The sequence below is a fragment of the Tupaia chinensis genome, unplaced genomic scaffold (assembly GCF_000334495.1).
Source record: "Tupaia chinensis unplaced genomic scaffold, TupChi_1.0 Scaffold000018_1, whole genome shotgun sequence".
In the NCBI taxonomy this organism is placed as follows: Eukaryota; Metazoa; Chordata; class Mammalia; order Scandentia; family Tupaiidae; genus Tupaia; species Tupaia belangeri.
In genome coordinates, this window is record NW_006159448.1 from 2,499,922 (window position 1) to 2,523,970 (window position 24,049).

The 24,049-nt window shown below is 36.8% G+C and overlaps 1 protein-coding gene across 1 annotated transcript in view; it reads left to right on the forward strand.

Moving 5' to 3' along the window:
* Positions 1-24,049, forward strand: part of CPS1 (carbamoyl-phosphate synthase 1) — a 154,904-nt gene that overhangs the window by 125,318 nt on the left and 5,537 nt on the right. The window contains exons 30-35 of the mRNA XM_027770163.1: positions 4,064-4,141; positions 6,836-6,943; positions 8,851-8,940; positions 10,241-10,387; positions 13,407-13,502; positions 16,979-17,077. Coding sequence (XP_027625964.1) covers positions 4,064-4,141; positions 6,836-6,943; positions 8,851-8,940; positions 10,241-10,387; positions 13,407-13,502; positions 16,979-17,077 — 618 coding nt within the window. The remainder of the gene's footprint in view (positions 1-4,063; positions 4,142-6,835; positions 6,944-8,850; positions 8,941-10,240; positions 10,388-13,406; positions 13,503-16,978; positions 17,078-24,049) is intronic.

Sequence of the window (24,049 nt, forward strand, 5' to 3'; positions counted from 1 at the left end):
AACCAATCTAAAGAAAAACCAGCAGCTCTTAATCATTCATCTATTTATGTGTTCATTTATATCTAGCATTAGTTCTATATTGGCACTATTCTCAGTACCAGGAGTTACACTCATCAAGAGAAAGATGCAAACTGTTCTCAAAGGATTTTCTTTACTAGGGACAACAGACACCAAATAATTACAATAAAAAATGATGAGCAGTGAACACTTCAGTAGAGAAAATATAGGATGATGAGGGTAAGATGACAAGGGTGATCATTATAGTCATGGGGAATAGTCTCTGGAAAAAAGACTCTTAAATTGATGTCCAGTGGTTAACTCAGAATTAATTAGATGAAAGGATTATAATGTGGATATGAGTAGGAAGGAAAAGAACATCCAAAGGTGGACAAGAACATAGGGCTTCTTAGAAACTGATAAAAGATTCATTATATGGCTAGAATACCAAACATCATGGGGAGTATTGATTATAATGATGGTTGAAGAAGTAGACAGGAACTATATAAAAGAGACTTTGCTGCAAGTAATTATATAGAGTTTGGATTTTGGTTATATTTTAATTTAAAAAAACTACTTTGCTGTAGTGAAGAGAGAGTGCATTATGGAATAAATTCTGAATTCATGGAAAGGTTAGTGGGCTGGTCTTACAGCTCAGGGTACACATGGTATTGCTTTGGATGAGAGAAATGGTCATAAAGACAGAGAGAAATAGGATGTGCATTGAAGGGAATCAGTGAATGGATGAAGTTAGAGGGTGGAAGAATAAAAGATGATTCCTGAGTTTCTGTATTAGACAAATGAAGGGGTAGTGATGCCATTTATTGAGATAAGGAACACTGGAAAAGTTTTGTTTGGTTGTGTTTTGTTGTGTGTTTTAGCCAGGGTGTCCTTATGTTATTATTTTCCTACCTTCTGGGTAGCAGGGACTATAGGTTCATGCCATCAGGCTCAGTTTTCAGGATGAACCAGGAATTGAACCTAGGCCTACTACTATGTGATCTTAGCCTGCCAACTACCAGCATTTACCAGAGTCAGCTGCTGCAGCTGAGCTTAATTTTTGACCCTTTGAATGTGAACTACCATGAAAAATCTACACAAAGATGATTTGAAGCCAGAGGGTTATATTTATTTGTAACTGAGTATCAAGATCATAACTAGAGATAGAGGTGTAAAAACAGATTTTGAAATAAATAGCATACAGTTTTAATAGGAACTTTTAATAGAAATTGTTGTTTTTAATTGCCAGAGGACACATGTGCTTGCCAAAAAGAGACAAAGAGACAGAGAAGGAGAGAGGGAAAAAGCACCTCCCAATGGGGCTTGGTCATGCCACAATCTTTTCTCTTTCATTTCTCCATCCTGTCAGGATTTTGGGACTGCATACATGCCTGGTGTGTTTTTCAGGTTCTAGGGCAAGGATTCAAACTGTAGCCCACCATGTGGGATCTGACTCCTATAACTACTAGGCTACAAGGCTTGGTCTAATTTTTTTGGAAGCTTTGAGAATTAAATTCCAAGAAGAGAGAGTAGAGATGAAAAGAAACAGCTAAGACAGACACCAGAGGAATACTGGCATTTAAAGACTGAGCAGAAAATAAAGAAGGAAATAATGAAAGAATCTGAGAAAGAAGCATGAAAATGAGGTTCACAGATACCAAAGGAATACTTCAAGGAGGCTAATCATTTATAATGCTGCTGAAAGACTGAATTCGATTAAGAGATTTTTCTACGTCACCATAGTAAAGACTATTTTATAAGTTTGGTTAGTTAGCTAGGTGGTGATGCTGTTGTCCCCTCTCCAACCCTCCCCACCCCCCATCCCTTTGGCTCTGGGAGTATCCATCCTCCAGCTGCTGGTATAGATGGTAACCTACCCACCACACCTTTCTCTAGATAACTATTCTTAGTCAAATGGGAGCCTAATCAACCAGGAGGCAACCTCTCTGACCTCATAACCACCCCGAGAACCCTAGACAGTGATTGACCTTGACTTCCAGATGAGACTGAACTCTGTGGAGCAGTTCATTCTCCAGAACCCTCTGTGGGCCAGTCTCCACTGAGACCACCAGCCTGCTAGCTCTTTCCTGCTGTCTCATCCTGATTTTCTAAATTCCTCAAATCATCACTTGAACATGAATCTGTGTCTCAGATGTAGCTAAAGAACTGAGTAAAGACAGCTAGTAAATCCTATCTTTTTAAAAAATTATGTTCTTATCTATTTGTCTACCTATTTATAAACAACAACAACAACAAAGCACATAGGTCTCAACAAAGCTTTACTAGGCCTACTGTAGGACACATTCAGTTTTTAATAAGAGGACAGAGATGAAGGGAAATCTTTTCCTTTTTCTCCCCCCTTGGCTAATAAAGCTACCTATATAATAGGCATTTAAAGAGAAGTAAGTGTGCAAATTTACCAAATTTAATAATAAATTCTAAGGAGAGATACTTATCTATGTGCTAAAACTTTGCTTATTTTGACTTTGCACAAAATTCAATTCTACTTTAAGTGTTCTGTTAAATGAGATATGCTGGAGTTAAGGAATGTGCCCCAGATGATGGACTCCTTGATAGTGGTAAGTAGGGGTCTGTGTTTAGAGGAAAAGTAAATGTTCAAAGGAGGCTTCAGGGAGAAAGAAGCATCTGGAGTAGATCTTGAAGGATGAGTTGAGATTTGAAAGTTAAAACTGAAGAAAAAACATAGGGTGCACATGAGGCACTGGATACAGGTGAATTTGGGGCCCTGTAAGAAAGCAAATGTTGGGACCAGCTGATGGTGTGATGGTTATATTGCTGGACTCCCCTGTAGTCAACCATAATTTGAGTCCCAGACCTAGTGGCTTAAACTCATGCCAGGCGTGGGTGCATGTGTGCTCAAAATCCTGAGAGGAGAATGGAGGAGAAGAGATCACAGAGTGGTCAGCCCCCAGGGGGTGATTTCTTCCTTTCTGTCTGTTTCCATCTTTCCAGTGAGTGCAGACACCCTTTAGAAAAAAATCTCTCTTAAAACAAAACAAAACAAAAAGGCAAGCAAGTGGCCCAGGTTTCTGGAGCTCAGGGAAAAGAGAAGATACTTAAACCCTGAGTATTTTCAGTCAACCTGTCTATATAGTTTGGGAAAAGTAAGTGGTTGACAGGTTGTAGAAGGCATCCCAGTAATACTCTGGAGAACTGACTTTGAGGAGCATTTTGAGAATGGCAAGTGTCTGAGACAGTCCAGAAACGAAGATTTTAAGGTTAATAATGAAAAATAGGGGCCGGCAGGTGGTATAATGGTTAAGGTGCTAGACTCCCACATGGTGAATTGCAGTTCAAGTACTGGACCTAGTGGCTTGAAAATCACGCCTGGTGCATGTGTGTGCATGCCCCAAATCCCAGAAGGAGAGTGGAGAAGGGATTGTGGCATGGCCATCCCCACTAGGTGGTGATTTCTCACTTTTCCACTCACTGTCTCTTTCTGTCTCTCTAGTGACTACATGTGCCTTATGGCAAAAACCTTTATAAAAATAAAAAAATGATTTATTTCACAGTCATAAATGTCCCAATATAGAAGTACATACATTCTAGACAAAGAATTTCACCTTCAGTCCAATAAAATCAAAACAAACTGCTACTTTCTTTTTCAATTCTTTTGCAATACTTCAATAGACAATTGATTTAGGAAGTGGTAGAACTTGGAAAAAATGAGGGTAGGATGACCGAGTCTGAACCAAGAATAATAAGTAATTACAGATAAAATAGAGAAATACTCATGATTTTAGCAGCAAAGAAAGAAGACATTTTGGCTTCTTCTTCAACCTCTTCTCTAACTTGCCTGGAAGCCTATACTTGAGATTTCAGAATTCATATGCAGTTCACTGAGCACTCCAAGTTGGAAAAGATCTGCTTCACTCCAAGAGGGTTACTTTGTTCTTACTAAATAAAATTGGCTAGTGAGGTTATACATAATGTCTAGTCTTACAGTTTTGTAAATGTTGCCCTGGCATTTACTTGTCATGGCTATTTGAGATTATGTACAAAATTTCAGCTAAAGTTTTCATTCCTCTGTTTTCCTTGGTGACAGGAGCACCCAGTGGTGCTGACGAAATTTATTGAGGGGGCCCGGGAAGTAGAAATGGATGCTGTTGGCAAAGATGGAAGGGTAAGTCCTTTGTCCTCATCGCTCCCATCCCTACCCTCTCATCATGCCTTTTTCATTTAATAATCTTGGAACATTAGCAGGTCAGCATTCATAATTTCTATAAAACAGGTCTCTAATAATAGCGAAGATGCTGCTCAGTCAAACAAAATCAAATTCACTGATGATTCAGTCATTGTGTCATGGGTATCTTATTTCCTGTGTTTTATACTTTTAGACTTCCTCTTTGATGATATTCAAAATTAATTATCATCCTGTACTCATTTTTTGGAATAGACTTTCTCTCTCATTTTCTTTTGTTTGTGGTTTTTCTTTTATGTTTCAATGGATATTATGAAAATATCTCATACTTTTCCTTCTGAAGTTTTAATTGAATCCTTGGTTTTTGTTCTTTCTTAATTTGCCACCTTTTTCTCTTTTTATTGGGTTAATAAAGGTAAAACCAAACAGAAGAGGGTGGGTAAGGATAATAACATAAAATTGGCTTGTTATGTCACATCTTCTATTGCTAATAGAATGGAATGAATGCCTCTAACTTCAGGGAGAAATAAAAATATGAAGAATGTTTTACTTTTGCTAGTTATGTTAATAAGACAGCTGTGATTTATCACAAAAGATGGAAGTTATGTTTTAGGAGTCCATGTCATTCTATTTACTTTAGGGAAAAATAAAAGGTTAGCTTCGTCTTCTGCTTTGCATATACCTCATAACACCACGGAAGGTATGATCATTCTTTTTCCAGATGAACATTTCAGACTAGGTCTCTCTCTCTCTCTTTCTTTTTATATCATAATGTTACCTATTAACACAGAATGATAAAATCTTAAAATACCCTTAGAAATAATTTATTTCAGCCATTCTGTTCCTCCTATAAGGATAGGATTATTCTTCACAGCATCCCTGAAAATTACTACTCTGTTTTATTTTAAACTCTTTGGTGATACAGAGCACAAATATTACAAGATTATGTATTGTAATCATTTGTTGCTATTTTTGGGTTTTTGTGGAGTTTGCTTTTGGACATGTCAGGTGTTTCCTACCTTGAATCAAGGTCACCTCGTCTGAAACTGTCATCTCAGACCTCCTACATTTCAGAGCATACATTTAATTTCTCTCATTCACATTTTACATATGTGAAGACTGAAATATGAAATAAGAGGAACGTGATTGGACTTTTGTGGAATGGGAGAAGAAAGACTGGCCTAGCAGCATTCACACTTCCATGAATATTGTGCCTGTAAAACGATGCTCTCTGTTGGCCCCATCTGGCTGTCGGTTGCCAGGACATGCCTTAAACTTCTCTCTGACATTGACTGCTGCACTTCATCCTGGGCACCTTCTTTTGGACATGTTCCATATTATTCACATAATTTTTAAACTGTCGTCTGCCTAAATGGGCATAGTTCTTCAGTTTTATTCTAATTGTTCCAAAGCTCAGTAGGATGATTGTCTCTTGTTTTCTCGACACTGCAAGAAAAAAAAAAATTGAGCTCTTATGATGTGTTAAGTATTATGCCAGATACTTTGCATGTGTTCTCTTTTATCCTCACACATTTTCTGTGAGACAGGTACCATGCTCTTCTCATCTTCTCAGAAGCCAAGGCTAAGCAGCTAAAGTGACTTGTCCAGGTCGCTGAGCTCCCACGTGACAACAGAAAGATGCAGACTCAAATGCCACTCAGTTTGAAGTCATATATAAATCTGATAAGAGAATCTCATATGTAATTTGTTTAACTCTTTTACAGCCACCCAGTTATTCTCCCCCACGCTCAGCTCCATCATTTTCCGAAGACACACATATTATTAACAGAGAGATTATAGTGATAGAGATTATGGACTCTGGGATCTGAAAGATGAAGAGTGGGAGTCCTAACTGTCACATGAACTTGGGCTATTCTTACACCACTCTTGTTACTCTACCTCAAAAGAGGACATCAATATATATTTTCCTTTTGCCTCCCTCTGTCTCAAACTTCAATTTAAGGACCTCTTGATGAGATCCTTGTTTTCTTTCTAGTCCACTTAAATTATACCATTTACCTAGCTAAACATTCACTCTGTCTTCTCTTTTCCTATATCTAAAAGTTAAAGAAATCTTCACTGTTTCTCAAATGCTATAGTGTCCTATAGTGTTCTTTTTTTTTTTTTTTTTTTTTTTTTCTGGAGAGGTTTTTGCTATAGGGCGCGTGTGCTCGCCAGACAGACAGAGAGAGACATAGAGGCAGAAAGCGAGAAATCACCCCCCAGGGGGGATGGCCATGCCGCAATCCCTTCTCCTCCATTCTCCTCTCGAGATCTTGGGCACACATGGATACGCGCCCGATGTGAGTTTTAAGTCACCGGGTCTGGGACGCGAACCACGGTCGACTACGTGGGAGTCCAGCGACATAGCCATTACGCTAACTGCTGGTTCCCTTGTGTTCTTTAAAGTTAATATGAGTTGATTGGTTTAGTTTTCTTCTTTTTATGTTAGTCATACCTGTGCTAATCAGTGGAAGTGGGAGCTAAGCTTTCAGCCACTCAGCTGTCTCTAGAGGCAGTCTGTCACTGCAGAGAGGACCGAGACATGCAGCTCTTTCTACTGCTCTCCTCAGGAACTTAACAAAGTAATTTATATTAGAATTAAAGAGGTGGGCAACAGTGCAGCTTCATTAAAGTAAGTGCTGACAAACTTTCCTAAAATCTTCTTTTGGCCAGGTTATCTCCCACGCCATCTCTGAACATGTGGAAGATGCAGGCGTCCACTCGGGAGACGCCACTCTGATGCTGCCCACACAAACCATCAGCCAAGGAGCCATTGAAAAGGTCATCATTTCTAAATACAAGTGGAGGGGGTAAAGCAAAAGATAAAAGAAAAACCTCAGCTTTTTAAAAAACTAGATAGCACTGTAAGACATGCCTCGTGTTAAATTTGTATCTGGAGGATTGCTGCTCTGAGTCAGCTTGAGTATTTTTTTTTTTTTTTTGGAGAGATTTTCACTGTAGGGCGTGTGTGCTCGCCAGACAGACAGAGAGAGACATAGAGACAGAAAGCGAGAAATCACCCCCCAGGGGGGATGGTCACGCCGCAATCCCTTCTCCTCCATTCTCCTCTCGGGATCTTGGGCACGCACGCACACGCGCCCGGCGTGAGTTTTAAGCCACCGGATCCGGGACACGAACCGCGGTCGACTACGTGGGAGTCCAGCGACATAGCCATTACGCTAACTGCTGGTTCCCAGCCTGAGTATTTTAAAAAGTTTCCTTCTCTGCCCCTTAGAGCCCGTATGCTAATACAAATAGTTCCTAAACTCCAGTGTGCATCATCAGTGTGCACCTAGGGAACTTGTTAAAATGGAGATTTGGGACTCCACCCCTACTTTATACTACATAGTTTGGGGTGCATTTTGAGAATGGCAAGCTGATGCTGTAGCTGCTGGTCTAGGAACCATAGTCAGAGAATTGCTGCTGCAGGAGATGCTGATGTCTGAGCATCTCTTACAAGTGAGCAGCTTATGAAGCAATGCCTCTCAATCAGGAAGGGAGAAACAAGTGTTCTGCATTCCTTAGGAACTTTCTAGATCATATGTGCTCATGCCCTACCCTTACCTGAAAGCAGCACTTTCATTTCTCTTTTGAGAGCCATTTCTTTAAAGAACTGCCCAGGAATGTGACTCTGCCTCAGGACTCAATAGGTACTGCCGAGTGTACATTTAGAGCCTATCGTCTTAAAGACCGCTTGGGGATGTCCCAGGACTCTTCAGATATATTATATTAGGCCTGATTTTTTTTTTTTTTTTAGTGAGCTTTTCTAATGATCCTGCTATTAGAATTTGTGCAGGCCTGCTTGTCTGCTTGTGCATGGGGCTGGATTCTGAAGGTCTTACTTCGTTCTGGAATACGGAGGTAGCTAGATGCTTTGTAATGCTAGCAGCATGAAAGAAAATGTCCCTGGATTTCAAAAGTGCTTCAGTTTCTTATGTCAGGATAAATGACCTCAAGAACTTCAATTTTTCCAGATATCTCAGAGCTCAATATGCCACAGACTCTACTTCCTTTTATACCCAATTAAGTTGCTGAACCACTCTTGTAAGTGTAATGGGTGAAGAGCTCTTGCTTCTTGCAATCAGTGCCCCCTTTTGGCCTGAAAACCTTCTGACTCCAGTTGGATACAAAAATTCCTATATGTGACATGCAGGACCTCCCTGCAGGGAAACACCGTTTCCTTCTGGTCATAATATCTACCCTTATAGAGTCTAGGGCAACAGAAACATAACATAAAGGAAATCTCAAGTCTCTTTGCAGTACCTTGTAATTTCAGGGCCTGCACCTCTCAGCAGGTAGGTCATTACACTGATAGAGTTTGGACTGCAGTTTCTGCAGTAATTAGACTGAAAGGATTCCATTTAACCCTCAAAGTAAAACCAGGATATATGATTGTAGGTATATAGGGGCATTTCAAGGAGGGATCTTCCTATGAAAGTTATTAGTCTTTTCCTATGCTCTCCTGTTGTGACTATTGAGAGCATATTACTATTATTTTTTAATAGCGGCTTAAGAGTGCCTCCTGTTACTAATATAGATGTAGCTCTTTGTAAAGAAGGATGAAAGAAATCTGAAGTAAGGTGGTGTTTTTGTTTATCGATTTTCTTTTGTATTGTTTGTTTGTTTTTACTAAGGTATACTCTTTGGCACCATGTCATTTTTTTTTCATTTTGTTTTGTTTGGTCTAGGTGAAGGATGCTACCCGAAAGATTGCTAAAGCTTTTGCTATCTCTGGCCCATTCAATGTCCAATTTCTTGTCAGAGGAAATGATGTCTTGGTAAGAAATACTAAGGTGCTTCAGAGAACACTGCTGCTGTGTTAGTTCATGTTGGTTTGTGTCCTTCTGGTAATCTTTTCTGGAAAAACCAGCCAACCAGCCACAGAAGGACTGAGACCCCCTGCAGCTGTTCATGTCTGAGAGTGCAATGTTGCACAGCATATAATGCCTGCTTTGTTTGAAGGAACAGGCCTTAGTGGCACTGATATGTCAGTCACAGGTTTTAATGCATCTTTATCTACAGAAAAGATCACTGTATGCCACTCACAGTATAATATAGATAGATATAGTACATATTATAAAGTAACCTGAATGTGTAGAGTAGTTCTAAGTTGTATATGCTTTGCTACTTACTCAGAAAAGAAAGCTGTTTGGGATGCCATTTAAAAACTTAAATGAACTAGGCTAATCCTAAGTAATTTAGTTTATTTAATTTAACCAATCAGTATTCAATACTGAGTCACCACCTACTATGCAGCCATATGGTAACTACAAAGATATATAAGGCAGTCTCTGCTCTCAAAGATTTTTTTACTTTAGTAAGGACTAAATGATTATAAAATATGATACTGTATGATAGTTGCTGGAGAGGGTGTGAAAATAAAATGGTACTTGAGTTATACAGAACAGAGAGCAGTATTTGCTAGCACTTGTGCACATATGCACACGAGCATACACCTGGTCTGGAGTGGATCATTAAAGATTTCAAGGAAGATTTTATATTGTGAGCTGGGTCTTAAAGAATGGTTAGGATTTTGACAAGTTATGAAAGGTAGAGGTGATAGTACATATAGCTAGAATTTCATTTATAAGAATGAGAAAATAGCATATTTTAGAAGATTATGAATAGTTCAGTCTAGTGAGATCATTTTTCTAGATAAATAGAAGATAAATTTGGAAAGTAAGATTGGAGCTGGGAAAGTGGTATAACATTATAACGTGGAGTAGTCTCCTGAGGAAGAGAATTGAAGGTCTTCAGAGACAAGACTGTAATCTGATGCTAGTGGGAATTAAATAAAGTATTTTTAGTAGAGGTATAGCATTATCTAAGTTCTTAGTAAACCAAATCTGTCAGCAGTGTGTGGGCATGGAATTGGAGAAATGGGTTGGAAGAAAGCCAGAGTTCAAAAGACTGAAGGAAACAAATTATAAAAAATGAGGATAAAAGAGAAAAGATCAACAAAACATGAGCTGGTCCATATTTAATGACAGCTGGAAACCAAGTGGCAGAGAAAAATATTATTGGTGTTATTGATCCTCATCTTTCTCTTTCTCCTGTTGAATTTTGGTATCTCTTCAGGTGATAGAATGCAACTTGAGAGCTTCTAGATCCTTCCCCTTTGTTTCTAAGACTCTTGGGGTAGACTTTATTGACGTGGCCACCAAGGTGATGATTGGAGAGAACATTGATGAGAAACCTCTCCCCACATTGGACCATCCCATAAAAAAATGATGAAATTAAGGTAACATATAAAAATATATTTTATGAGTTCCAGTGAAATAAAGAAATAATTTCTTTAAAAATTTTATTACTTTATTATCTTGCAACTAAAAGTGCCAGAGAGGGACTTCTGTGTTCTTTCAATAATGCAGTGCAATTTTTCTACAGTCAACTTTATATGGATTTCAAATATTTAAAAATATAATCTAGAATGACATAACTTCAAAACTAATTAGCTGAATGAATTATAGACTATATTAATGCAGCTGATATCAAATGGTGTTAGTTTAGCTGGTAAATAGAAATCCTAGACATACTTCATTAGGATAAGGCTTGAATTGTGCCAAGTCTGTAGAAATGTATGACTCTTATAAAAGTGGTTATCTGCGAGGTTGAATTATTATCATCTTGACACCTTTGCTTAGTTCATATTTTCTTTAGTGGCACTTTTTTTTATTTGAAAAATTGAGATAGCAATTCACTAATTACTATATATAAGTATATTCATGTATTTGTATATGAAGAAGTGAAAAAACTAAATTTTTATAATATATAAATTTATATATATAACTAAGGAATGTTATCTGCGAGGTTGAATTATTATCATCTTGACACCTTTGCTTAGTTCATATTTTCTTTAGTGGCACTTTTTTTTATTTGAAAAATTGAGATAGCAATTCACTAATTACTATATATAAGTATATTCATGTATTTGTATATGAAGAAGTGAAAAAACTAAATTTTTATAATATATAAATTTATATATATAACTAAGGAATTTATATATTAAAAGTCATTATTTATTTTGTTGCTTCAGTGAAGAGAGTATTTGAAATTAAGACCTTTAACTACTTTGCTAGATAAACATGAAGATTAGTGAGAAATTATATAAATATACCTGAATTTCTTTTTTGGGGGAGAGGTTTTTTTTTTTTTTTTTTTTTTTTGGTTTGAGTGTGTTGAAGTGCAAAAGCAAGAAATGATCCCCCAGGGGAGATGGCCATACCACAATCCCTTCTCCTCCATTCTTCTCTCAGGGTCTTGGGCATGCATGCACACATACCTGGCATGTGAGTTTAAGCCACCAGGTTGGGACTCAAACTGTGGCCAACTACATGGGAGTCCAGTGACATAGACATTACGCTAACTGCTAGTCTCCCTGAATTTCTTAGATAAAACATACAATAATATTAATTTATATTGTGTGACATTGACATATTTCTGATGTTTTCATGGTTATTACTTTTATATATTTAGTGATCTCAACCATAACTGTGTTACATCTCAGATTCTAACTTCTGACTTTTCTAGTGAGAGCTTTAAAATGAAGTGATGAGTCAAAATATTTATTAATATTTTAGAATGTATTAGTTTTTATGGTGCATTGAGATAGAATGTCACTTTTCATGTTGAGGGAGGGTGGCATTTTATTCCTGGAGACTATGACACAAACATAAATTGTTAAAGCTTTTAGTAGGAGTACATAAACATCGAATTTGATTTGCTTGTCTGAGAACAATAGGTAGTAAGCACTTAAAATTATTTTTCCATTGGAGATTCTATATAGAAATTGAAAATTCATGCTTTTTATTCATAGACACAAGAATATATCCTTATTTCTTCTTGTAAATTTACATAAGGATACTATATATATAGTATATATATAGGATAAGGATAAGGATACTATATATATAATATATATATATATACTATATATATATACACCAATTTCCAACGAATCCAAATATTAATTAAAAATGCACTGCATTCCAGCTTACTTCTTTTTAAATATGAATCTTGATTTAAAAAATTGTCTATTATCAACCTTAATAGTCCTAGTGAGGTTAGTGAATATCAACAGGTAGAGTCTGGGAAGCTGAAGTACAAAAGTATACAAGTGGAGGGCTTCAGAAGTTTGTGTTAAAGTAAAATTAAAGAAGAGTTTATTTTGGTGCAAAAAATTAAAATCCATGCAGAGTATTTCAAAGTATACAACTTCTAGGGATTTTTTTGTTTGTTTGTTTGGAGAGGTTTTCACTATAGGGCATGCACGTTCTCCAAACAGATAGATGTTTGTAGAGAGACAGAAAGAGAGAAAGAGAGAAATCACCCCCCAGGGGGGATGGCCACGCCACAATCCCTTCTCCTCCGTTCTCCTCTCGGGATCTTGGGCATGCACACACACACACGCCTGGCGTGGGTTTTAAGCCACCGGATCCAGGACGTGAACCACGGTCGACTACATAGGAGACCAGCAGCTTAGCCATTACTCTAACTGCTGGTCCCTCTTCTAGGGATTTTTTGAAGGCTCTTTATGTATTGTCTTGAATAAGATGACCTAATGAAACAACCTAGGCTAGATTTCCCATGTAACTAGAGGAGTTCCTGAATGGATGAATAGTCTAGACCAGATAAATGAATATCTGCAAGAAACAAAAACGTGTTTCTTAGTGAATCACACTGATAAAATAAATGAAAAGGAAGCACTTACATATTCCAGTTCATACGAAAAGGACTAGGTAAATGAGTTTCCAAGCAGAATGTTTTTTAAAGCTTAAAGAGGTGTCAAAAATAGTTTAATGTCTCAGAAGTAAGCGGACAGACAGCCATTTCTGGCAAGTTCAAATGATCATAATAAGAAGAGAAATGTTTTAATAGACTATCAAGAAAAAATGAATCTGAACTCTGTATTTGGGGAGAACAATGCCCAGAAGATTATGTTTGAAATCTAATAAGAATATGCATAGGACAGATTAGGAACACTGATCTTGACTGACCCCAGGGCCCTATTTATAGAAATAATTTGTGATAATTTAATGCGAGTTTATGGTGGAGAGTTCAAGAAACTCTTGGAACAGAGCTTTAATGCTATTATTCAAGTCAGATGTTTGCACTGAAGAGATTCTTTACATGTCTTCTGTAGCCTAAATGAATCTTGGGAGCAATGATTTACTCAAAATATTAATCTGCTCCTATCACTCCTATTCCTTTTAATAACTTCCTCTCACATATTTTTCCTCCTTGATTTTTTTTTTTTTTTGGACAGGCTCCGATGTTTTCCTGGCCCCGTCTGAGAGATGCTGACCCCATTCTGAGATGTGAGATGGCTTCCACTGGAGAGGTAACTAGTTAATGATCCATGAATACTTTCATTAAATCTACTTTCAAATCTGTGGTTTTATGATGTGAATATAGTATAATAAGTAAGTAAGTAGTAGGGGGAATACAACTTCCTTCTGTCAGAGTAAGTCTCAAAGGGCTTACTCAAAGGTCTTAAGAATTTTGAATGAAAGAAAAGTAGCTTACAGTCTAAATTCCTACTTAAATTTCAACATAGAAATATAATACATGTGTTCTTAATTCATTTCCAAATTATGTGTGAGGACATCTTCCAAATATTTCTCTAGACAGCTAAGAAAATATCTTCTATGTCTTTCTTTTTATTTTAATATTCTCAAGTCTCTTTCTAACAGCACTGCATCCTCTGCCTTCACCATGAAACTATATCATTGTATTTCTTAAAAGCAATTTGTACAATGTCAGCATTAGAAAGATCATGGACATAGATATTATGGAATGTGCAGATCCATGCAAAATTCCCAGAACCATTTTCAAAGCAACCTTAACTTCCTAGGAATTATCTAAAAACTATAATGGGACTGGCCACTGGATGTCCCTCTTCACTTGTGTTGGGTCTGCATTAACTGAAGGTTTTCTTAAGAATGTGAAATGTGTTTCTTGTGAAGAGCTGTCAGATTCTAGAAAGTTCTCTACATGTCAGTGTCAGGACATTTTATGAATCACCTAGCCCTTGACAGACTTACTAGATACAACCTTCAGATTCTCATCAATGCACATTGGAATGGCAACATCAGACTGTGAGGCATCATTGTTTTGTCCTGGTATTAAGGAAAGCCTGAAAGAGGAAAATATTTAATTGCAACAAATACATGATGTTTTTATATGGTTGCCTGGTTACAAGCAAGATCTGTGACGAGAAGCCAAGTGAGACAAGAAGGCAGACTGTGAAGAATAAATGACTTTGGCTATCCTATTTGCAGTTGGATACTTAGAAAGGGGACTCTTAGTCCTTTTGTTGCTTCCTTTAATTCAATAGGCATGCAAACCTAACTGTAAAATAAGGACACTATGATAAGTTTTCAGTAAGTTTAAGGAGACATTCTTCAGATTCATCTTTATCCTCTCTATGGTCACTAGTAACAATATCCTCTTCAGCTGGCTTGGGTTCAGATTAGGAAGAGATCTGTTTTGTTCCAGTGTGGGAAATGTGTTTTTAGTTTTTATGTTCATGTTTCCTCCATATGTAGATTATTAACTTTGTTGAAATGTACAAATATGAATTGTAAATTCAGCTCCCACTTTATTTTTGCTGTTTGTAAAATATAAAGAATGGGGGCGCTGAGTAGATGTTGGATATAAAGAATAAAAAATTTCACTTAGATAAAAGGAATCGTTCTAGAGACCTATTATATAACATAGTGACTATATTCAACAATATTGAATTTTGGTGACTATATACAACAATATGTTGTACTGAAAAATGTCAAGAGAGTATGATTACACAGTGTTCTCATCACAAAAATGATCACTATATGAAGTAACATCCCTGTTAATTAACTGGGTGTAGTCATTCCACAATGTTTATAAACTTCGAAAACCTTATTATATATGACAAATACAGATAATTTTATAGTTCAATTTAAAAGTACATTTTTTAAAAGGCTTTTGCCACAGGGCACGTGTACTCACTGGAGAAAAATAGAGAAAAGAGAGGGAAAGTGAGAAGTCACCCTTCAGGGAGAATGGCCACTCTGCAATCACTTTTTCTCCATTCTTCTGGGATTTGAGGCATGCACACACCTGTGGCCAGTGTGAGTTTCAAGCTTCTGGATCCTGGACTTGAACCATGGTCATCTTAGTGGGAGTCCAGTGCCTTAACCACTATGCCACATGCTGGCTTCAAAGATAAAAATTTAAAAAATAAGATATAGAGAGAATTCTTCCACTATTAGAGTCATATTTCCAAATATCATAAAGTGTGATATTACAAGGTCTATGAATAACTGAAATCAGAATAATAATTTTAACTTAGTAAAACCTCAGTTATTCTTCAAAGAGACATTATCAGCATCCAATGACTTGATGTGGTATGGCTAAACCTCCAACTCTCTACCTAAGTAAAAAGTGTTTTGAGAGCAGCAGTTAGCATGATGGCTATGTTGCTGAACTCTCATGTAGTCAACCGCGGTTCAAGTCCTGGACCTGGTAGCTTAAACTCACGCTGGGCTCATGTGTGTGTGTGCCCGATATCCCGAGAGGAAAATGGAGGAGAAGGGATTGTGGCGTGGCCATCCCCCCTGGGGGGTTTCTCGCTTTCTGTCTCTCTGTCTCTCTGGCGAGTGCACGAGCCCTATAGCAAAAACCTCTCCAGAAAAAAAGTGTTTTAATTTTCCTAGTAAGAAAGAGGGGGATGTTTGTCCAATCTTATTTCAATATTTGACTACTTTCTATGTGTTTTTTTGTAGAAAAATGGCTTGATTCTCTTCTCTATCCTTGTATCTGCACTTATGATAGGATTGCTCAATTGTTTTCAGTAGAAATTGGGACCCATTAATTTAGATGGGCAGACTTTAGTTAGTTGACCAATATTTGACTTAGAGTGGTCACTATGGAGTAAATGGCAGTATGTATTGGGGGTCAACTGAAGGTTATAATCATGAGAACTTTCCTTGCACAGTAAAGGAGTCATTTGCTTAATGAATGAATTTAGCCATCAGTGTTATTTACTGTAATGGTGGTTCTGTACCTGTGCCAAATGATGATGTGCATGGCAGAACTGACTCCCATCATGTTCACATATACCACTTGTTCTATAGTTATGGAGGCTATTTGACTTGTTATATTGCAGCATAATCACTGATGAAGCCTCTGCCCACCCTAACATTGCTTATTAGTTGGAATCACTTTTTCTTCCTTTGTAACACATGGCTGTGATATTCAGACTAGTAGCGGGTATTTTAGTGCATTTTTAGTGAAAATGATTTTACAAAACAAGCTCCTTTGAGATTTTTATGGAGTTATTCAATTTCTTAGGAGGTTTTCTCATAAGCTGTATGGAATGACTCCTAACCAATGGATCAGCAATTACCCATTTCTGCTCCTGACCCATGAATTCATGACCTGCATAGAATATACAACATATACTGTTATTTAAACATTAAGTCATATTACCATTTGGAAACTCACCACGTTATGGACCAGAAGCTGTGATTTGTATTCAAATAACTCACAGTCGGATCCAGTTATGTTGCTCCATGGAGTGTTGCTGGATAGAAAAAGAATTGCTTATTCATTCATTATGCTTAATTAAAAACATAAGATACATCTGCCCTGGCCAACCTTTTAATCCCTAGATTCAGATTCCATGGTCTTTGGGCATGGAATAAAATCTAGGGAAGGTGACTAAGAGTAAATTGCTTTCTATTTACATTTGTTTTGTGTGTTGTTTCGTTTGGGGCACAGATGTTTGGCTATTATTTATTTCCTTTATTTTTTTTTCCATTTATTTCTAAACAGGTGGCTTGCTTTGGAGAAGGTATTCATACAGCCTTCCTAAAGGCAATGCTTTCCACAGGGTTTAAGATACCCCAGAAAGGCATCCTGATTGGAATCCAGGTAAGTGATAACTGGCTGTATGCATGCCCCTAGTCACACACTGTGAGTCACTGGGAGAATGGACATTAATTGTAGTACAGAAGGAGGAGACTGGTTTTATGTTCACTAAAGAAACAGAAACAGATCATTTCCATTTTTTTCCTGCATTAGTTTCCTGTTTTTTGCCTTCTCTTGTTGCAGCAACCAACACACAAATAAAAGGCAAAGGCTTTAGTGAAAGGGTATTTATTCTTAAATGGATTTAAGGTACCTTTGAAAAGCAGTTTCTTTCATTTATTATGAAATAATCTTTTCTGTATTTTTCTCTTATCTCTTCCTCCTTAGTCTCCCTGAACCTGTTTTCAACAAGTTTGAATCCGTCATCCCTGTCTCTTTATATATCTCTATCTCTGACTCTATCTCTCTATCTCTGTCTTTGACTTTCTCCCTTGCTGGCTTATCTCTATCTACAATATCTGTGCTCCTATCTATACCACCTTTAAATCTCCATTCTCAGCTATTCCATATTTCCAACAATTTGCTAGATACTTCTATTTGGATGTCTCAGACCCAATATTTATCAAATTGTCTGTTCTCCTTTATTCATTTGATTGATTCCGACCTTCACATGCCAATATCTACTAAATTCAAAGAATTCAAAGTTGAAGAAGACATGGGCATTCTTTGAGAAATTTTCTTAACCTGACACTCCTGGTTAAAAGTTCTTGAAGGGAAGTGACTTAACAGGCCTAAGAAAGTCAGCATATTAAATAGAAATCATAAAAGTCCTTGAAATAATATGATTTGAAAAGCCTTCTAGGTCAAAGTAGGGTGAGATAATTATGAATAAATATCTTTATATAATAAAAGGACATCATTATATATTACTGTAAGTCAAATGTAAGCCTTAGGGAAAAGTAATAGAGAAGAAATATATCGATTACTCCTCGAAATGATTACTATGAGTGTGTACAGCCTATTGTGTTTATAAATTTCCTAAAAAATTACTAGATGTTTCCAAACTGGTCACTCAATTTTCTTTGAGATTAGTAATTCTTGGGTCCTATAAAAACAATGGATGATTTTTTTATAACACCCCTGCAGTGCTTTTAATAGACACAAACCCTGCATGGTTACATAAAAATTAATAAAAATATAATTAGAACAGTCTCAGGTATTATTAAGCCAGTGGGTGATTATTATAGAGCCCATCACATTAGGGTGTCTTAATATCAGCAAATTGGACTTTGGAGACTGGACAGGTAGTAGCTTTGGAGAAGTTTCTGCAAAGAGTAACTTGAGATTTTGTTTAATAAAGGTGCCAGAAGGACAATGGTGAATAGTTAGAACAGAGGCTAACAAGATGACTTGTAATTGTGAAGTTTAATGGCAGTTTAGAGACAAATCACACCATATCAGAGAATCATCATGTTATAAATGGGTATTAAGTATTATTAAGTCCCCAGTATAAGAATAGTTGCCCAACTTCCAGTTATGGCTTAAAGTTTAATGTGAGACCTGGGGGCATTCAGAGGAGACTGTGCCCTTAGTCCTCATCTTCACAACTAATCATAATTGTGCTAACATTTTAAAATACCAGTTTAAGAAGGCAGTGATGTATAAAATTGTGCCTTGTTTGGTTCCAGTGCTGCAGGGAAATGTTTGGCAAAAATTAATTTGTCCCTATGAAATATTTGTGTGAGTTTGGCATCAGTGAACAGAATTTTGCTTTGTCGGAAGAAAGGGTTTTGCAGGAAAAAAGTTTTCTTAAAGTAATGAGGTTCTGTCTGTTGAAGTTCTACCTTTTAAGGCATTCCTTAAAAAAAAAAAAAAAAATCAGTGTTCCAGTAGCTGCATAAGTTGTTGCAAAGAACTTTCTGCATCTGAGGGCACAAGGTTAGAGATTTAAAAATATTTGTATTTTAATCACAAAGCAAAAAAGTATTTTTAATAAACATTTAATAAAAATATACTTAATAAAATACAACTGTAGTTAAGTTGAGCAGTAAGACTTAAAGCCTTCAGAAAAGCTCAAGGTTCATTTTCTGACCTATTTTATACTAGCAAGAAATACCAGCAGTCAATGTGTATCTCCATTACTACATGGGAGATTTTCATGAATAGTGGTCTTTAAAACTACTTAATATGATAAATCAAAGTGAAAAACATGACAGAATATACTAACCAGAGAGATAATAGCTATAAAAGCCCCTAGACATTTTCTTAGTTAGAACAAGACCAAATCTAATCTTGTCTTTATACCCATGCTTCATAGCAGCTACAGATAAAGTAATTAGGGTCCTGTACTTCAGGATAAAAGTACTTTTAAGAAAACGTTTTATTTAGTATGACCTCACTTAGAAGAATTCATATAAACTCTTTTGAGTGTATAAAGTTAGAACCGAAAGAAAGTCATAAAATAGTACTGCTAATATATCAATGGAGACTAACGCTAGTAAGTAGAATGGGTCTTCCATTTACTTGATGGAACATCCAATTTAGGAGGAGTTATGTAATGAAATTCTAAGAGAGAAAGCCCACAATTGCACTTTGATTTCTTAAGGTAATCATTCACTCACTGTAATGCCATGTGGACATCACTCACAAAAGAGCATTGGTAGCCAGCACTACTGTGGTTAATTTGCTTTATTGTTCCTTTATGTATAAGTGGAGAGGATGGTCAATATCTAGATATACCATTTATTTGAGGTAAAGGTCTTCTTTACTTTTTATCTCCCCTCCCTGACAGAAGGCCTGCTATATGAGTAGAAATATTTGGTTAAGATACCTTGCTTGACTCATTAATTTTGCACAACAGGTTTCAAATAGGAGATCCAATGAAAACTGGAGAAATAGAGAAATAGGAAGTTAGGAAAAATGTGACTCTAAGCCAGGAAACATTTTTTCTTACTGTTGGAGTCTTAATACATGTTTTAAATAGGCACTTATTTCTAGCAAGTTGCATCCACTTCTCAATATCTAGAAAGTAGATTGTGTGTGTCTGCCTCTGTGTGTGTGTGTGTGTGTGTGTGTGTGTGTGTGCGCATGTGCGAATGCACATGTGTACTTATTATATGGCGGTCTTCCAAATGTTTTATCTTTCTCACCCTAGTCCTTTACACATACAACCCTCTTTCTGTCTTTCAAAAGCTAAATCCTATGGGTTAAATTACCTAGGAAGTTTGAAATATTCATAAGATCAGTCTTGTGTAGCTAGGACTTAGGAGAAGGAAGGATCAAGATTTTGGTTTTGTCAAAGAATCCTTGCCAACCTAGCTATTGCATGCACTGTGTCTCTACCAAGGGATTTTCCATATCCCAAGGCATTTCTAATATAAGAAGGCATAATGCAGGTTTACATGGTCACAAAATAATCTTTGATTTTCCTGCAATATTTCCAGCCTCCTTTCTTCCCACCAGGATTTATTTTTAGCTACGATGAGTAGGCAATCTGCCTTATTTTGAAGTTTTCTGGAACTCTAACAATAAATGATTTACTCTAGAGTAGATCAAGAGCACTGACTGTTTTTCCCCTGATTGGGCTATTCAGTGATGCTTGTGGAGTGGCGTTCACTAACCTGACATCTGCGCTTCAGCATTGCTCAGAAACACAAAGCAAGCATTTTATTTGAAAAGACAACTCCAAGTGACATGAATAACCTTTTATCTTCAATACAGAATCATTAGAAACAACCATAGTGTTGTCAATCCAAACGTCCCTGTGGAATCCACAGGATCACATAGTATTAACTTGGCTTTCTTTTTTTTCGTAGCTAGAAGTTGGATAAATATGAGAATGGTCATATGTGTATTTCCCTTTTAAAATACTTCCTTCTTTATAAACATTTCCAAGAAAATAAATCAGCTTGTACTTTTCACCTTTAGTAACAAATGGTTTCTTACACAGGTATTTTCAATCAGCTTTTAAATCGGAGGCTACTCAGATGCGAGCTGACAGCTGTAATTTCTTTTTGTAGAGAGGCTGTTTTATGTGTCACAAGTGTTCAATACATGTTTGATAGAAGTTTATAATGTGCCTATGGACGCCAACACCCCAGACCAGAAGGCAGAGTGGTTCCCTGGCTGGGAACTGCCAATAATGTCATGTTGGATATTTATCTTTTCCACTTGGGGGACAGCACTGAAACAGCTCCATAATGAGGTTCTGCCTAGTGTCTGCAGGTCTTAGAGGACTTGCTGACTTATTTTACTTTAAAATGTCAAGGGAAAAAAATTACTTTCTAGTGCTCCTCCCTCAACATTTTTCATTGTGACTTTGGCCAAGGTTAATGTATCTTGACCTCAAATTATAAAATGAGCAAAAGATATTCCTCCTACCCACCGATTCCCTCCCATTTCTAAACCCAAGTGTGCATAAGAATCACCTAGAAGGTTTATGAAACTTCAATGGCTGGGACCAGTCCTAAATTTCCTGATTCAATGGATTTGAGTTGGAGCCCAAATTTTATAGTTTAAACAATTCCCAGGTACTCCTACTGCTGGGTTGGGGACCACAGTTGAGAACCATTGAACTGTAAAATGATATTTTAGAAACCTGGTTGAAAGTGATGCTATAACTTATTGTTATCACATATATTATCAGTGACTTTTTGCTAGAGAAAAGTATGAAATATTGGGTATAGTTAAGTGCATGATGTGATTTGGTGCTTACCTGAGCCTGCTCTGTCTATAACAGAAGGTCACAACGTAATGTCACATATTAGACAGTGTGGAAGTCCATTTTGAATATTTCACATGTGTTTATTATATATCAAAGAACCTAAAAAACTAATATATATAATTCAACCCGTTGCTTCCCAGGCAATATCAAACTTGAGCACACAGTTGTCCTATTGTTCTTCTTAAACTAGTCTCTTTTTGCCACAAGTTTATTTAGTTATTTATTTCATGAGAGAGAGAAACACACACATAGTGAGAGAAAGAGTATGAGCTACCTACAACAGAGTCTTCATACTACAACCGCCTTCAGCCTCAGCTGGTCTAGATTATGGGCATGCACATGCTTGTAATGTGCAGGGATGCCTTGGGTGGCAAACCCAGGACCTTCCCTCATCAATCCAGCATTGCAGTGCTGTAACCACCACGCTACCATCTTGCCCTGCTTAAACTACTCTTAAGGAGACTGCCAAATGCCTCATTAAATGAACATACAGTCACTAAGAGCTATTTTTTAATTTTTTTCAAAATTTATTTTTAATCATTTTTATGTCTAGTGATGAGCTTTTGCATCTGATCTCATTTGTTTCTGCTTGGTCGGAAGTGGAAATGGAAAGCTATTATCTTAGGCATGGTCACAGCTCATCTTCTAGAAGACTGTCATGAGTCACCCCTGAGTCTACCTTAGCCAGTTACTTTTAGCTTTCCTATTTGCCTATATTCTTCTCTCATAAAACTGCAGTTCTAAGACAGAGAGGGCCAGAATAGGAAAGAATTTTCTATTTGAACATAGTGCTTTTGATATTTTCTTAAGATTTATTGGGTTGTTGGAAAAGTCATGATGCATTTTTGCATAGAGAAACAGAAAAATACATCATGATTTTCAGACAAGCCAATAGATCTAGATGTTCTCAGAAAATCTCTGTAAGTACATATGGGGAGGTTTTATGGGCTGAATATTACCAAAATTGTGCAAGGATCTTGATATTTTTTGTAATCACAGATCATATCCATGATTTTTTCAACCATCACACTGTCACAAATATGGTTTCTAAGTATATCATAAGCCATTTGCTAAAGTAAGCAACTTATCTCATCTGTTTAAAGACTTTCTGTTAGAGAAACCAGAAAAAATGCTTCCACTTAAAATAACATACATTTTTAACTGTATATGATTTTAAATGTTTAGCTTAGTTGCTCAGGCACTCATGTTAATAAGGTCAGAGTCAAGGTTTGATCTTAGGTCAAGTTAGTTTTGTTTTTCTTTCATCTTGACCAATGCCTTACAAATACAAGCTCTGGTCTTAGGAGGTATGTTTAGAACTGGGAGAATTCTTGATGCCAGTGGGCAGGAGTTCAGAGAAGGCACAGTCCAAAATCTAAATAGGTCTGTTTTGAGTCTTTAGAGTAACACAGCAGTGGGCTGTAGGAAAAATATATGGGCAGTGAGATGGAATATCTGGGATGCCCATATGGAAGTAGAATGTGTATGTATGAGGGGGAAATTGGTTTAGACTTTAAGTATGACAGTTTATAGGACAGCCTAGGTAACTGTGACACAGTGGCAAGAATAGAGTCTCTAGGAGGATAAAAAATATTTTAATCACAGTAATAATTAGTACTTATTGAGAACTATTACTGGCCCAGTCACTCTGCGAAGTCACAGCACTAACACTGATATAGTGCTTACTTATAAATTAGCTTATGGAATATTCACAATCACCCTATGATGCAGGTACTATTACTATTCTTATTTAACAGATAAGGAAACTATTATAAAGAGGTTAAGTGGTTTCCCAAATGTTACACAGTTTAGAAAGTTGTGGAGTATCAACAGGTAGAAATACTATTATTGTTGTTAATGTTTTAAAAAATGAAAGAGTAAGATCTAAAAGACATTAATTTCCTAAGTATTACTACTGAATGTTGAAGCTAAGATTTGAAATGTAGCTTAGTGAGTCTGAGTGTTTTCCTTTTTCATTTTTTAACTGAAAGAGAGAGAGAGAGAGAGAGAGAGAGAGAGAGAGATATGCAAGATAGGTATATCTGACAGGGTTTTGAGAATTTCCCTAGTCTCTTGGCTAAATTGGACCACAGGTCCATGCCACTATGCCTGACCTGTTTAGACTGGATCAGGAACCGACCTACGCCTTCCATGTGGCCTCTGCCATCACACAGAAGTGCTTTCCCACTTGCACTACCACAGCTATGCCCAAAGTTCATCTTTTAACCACAATTTTTTATTGTGTCAGGATAAATGCACAGTTGAATTCCAAATGGTTGAGTTATTACAGGTACCTATGGATGGGTCACTAG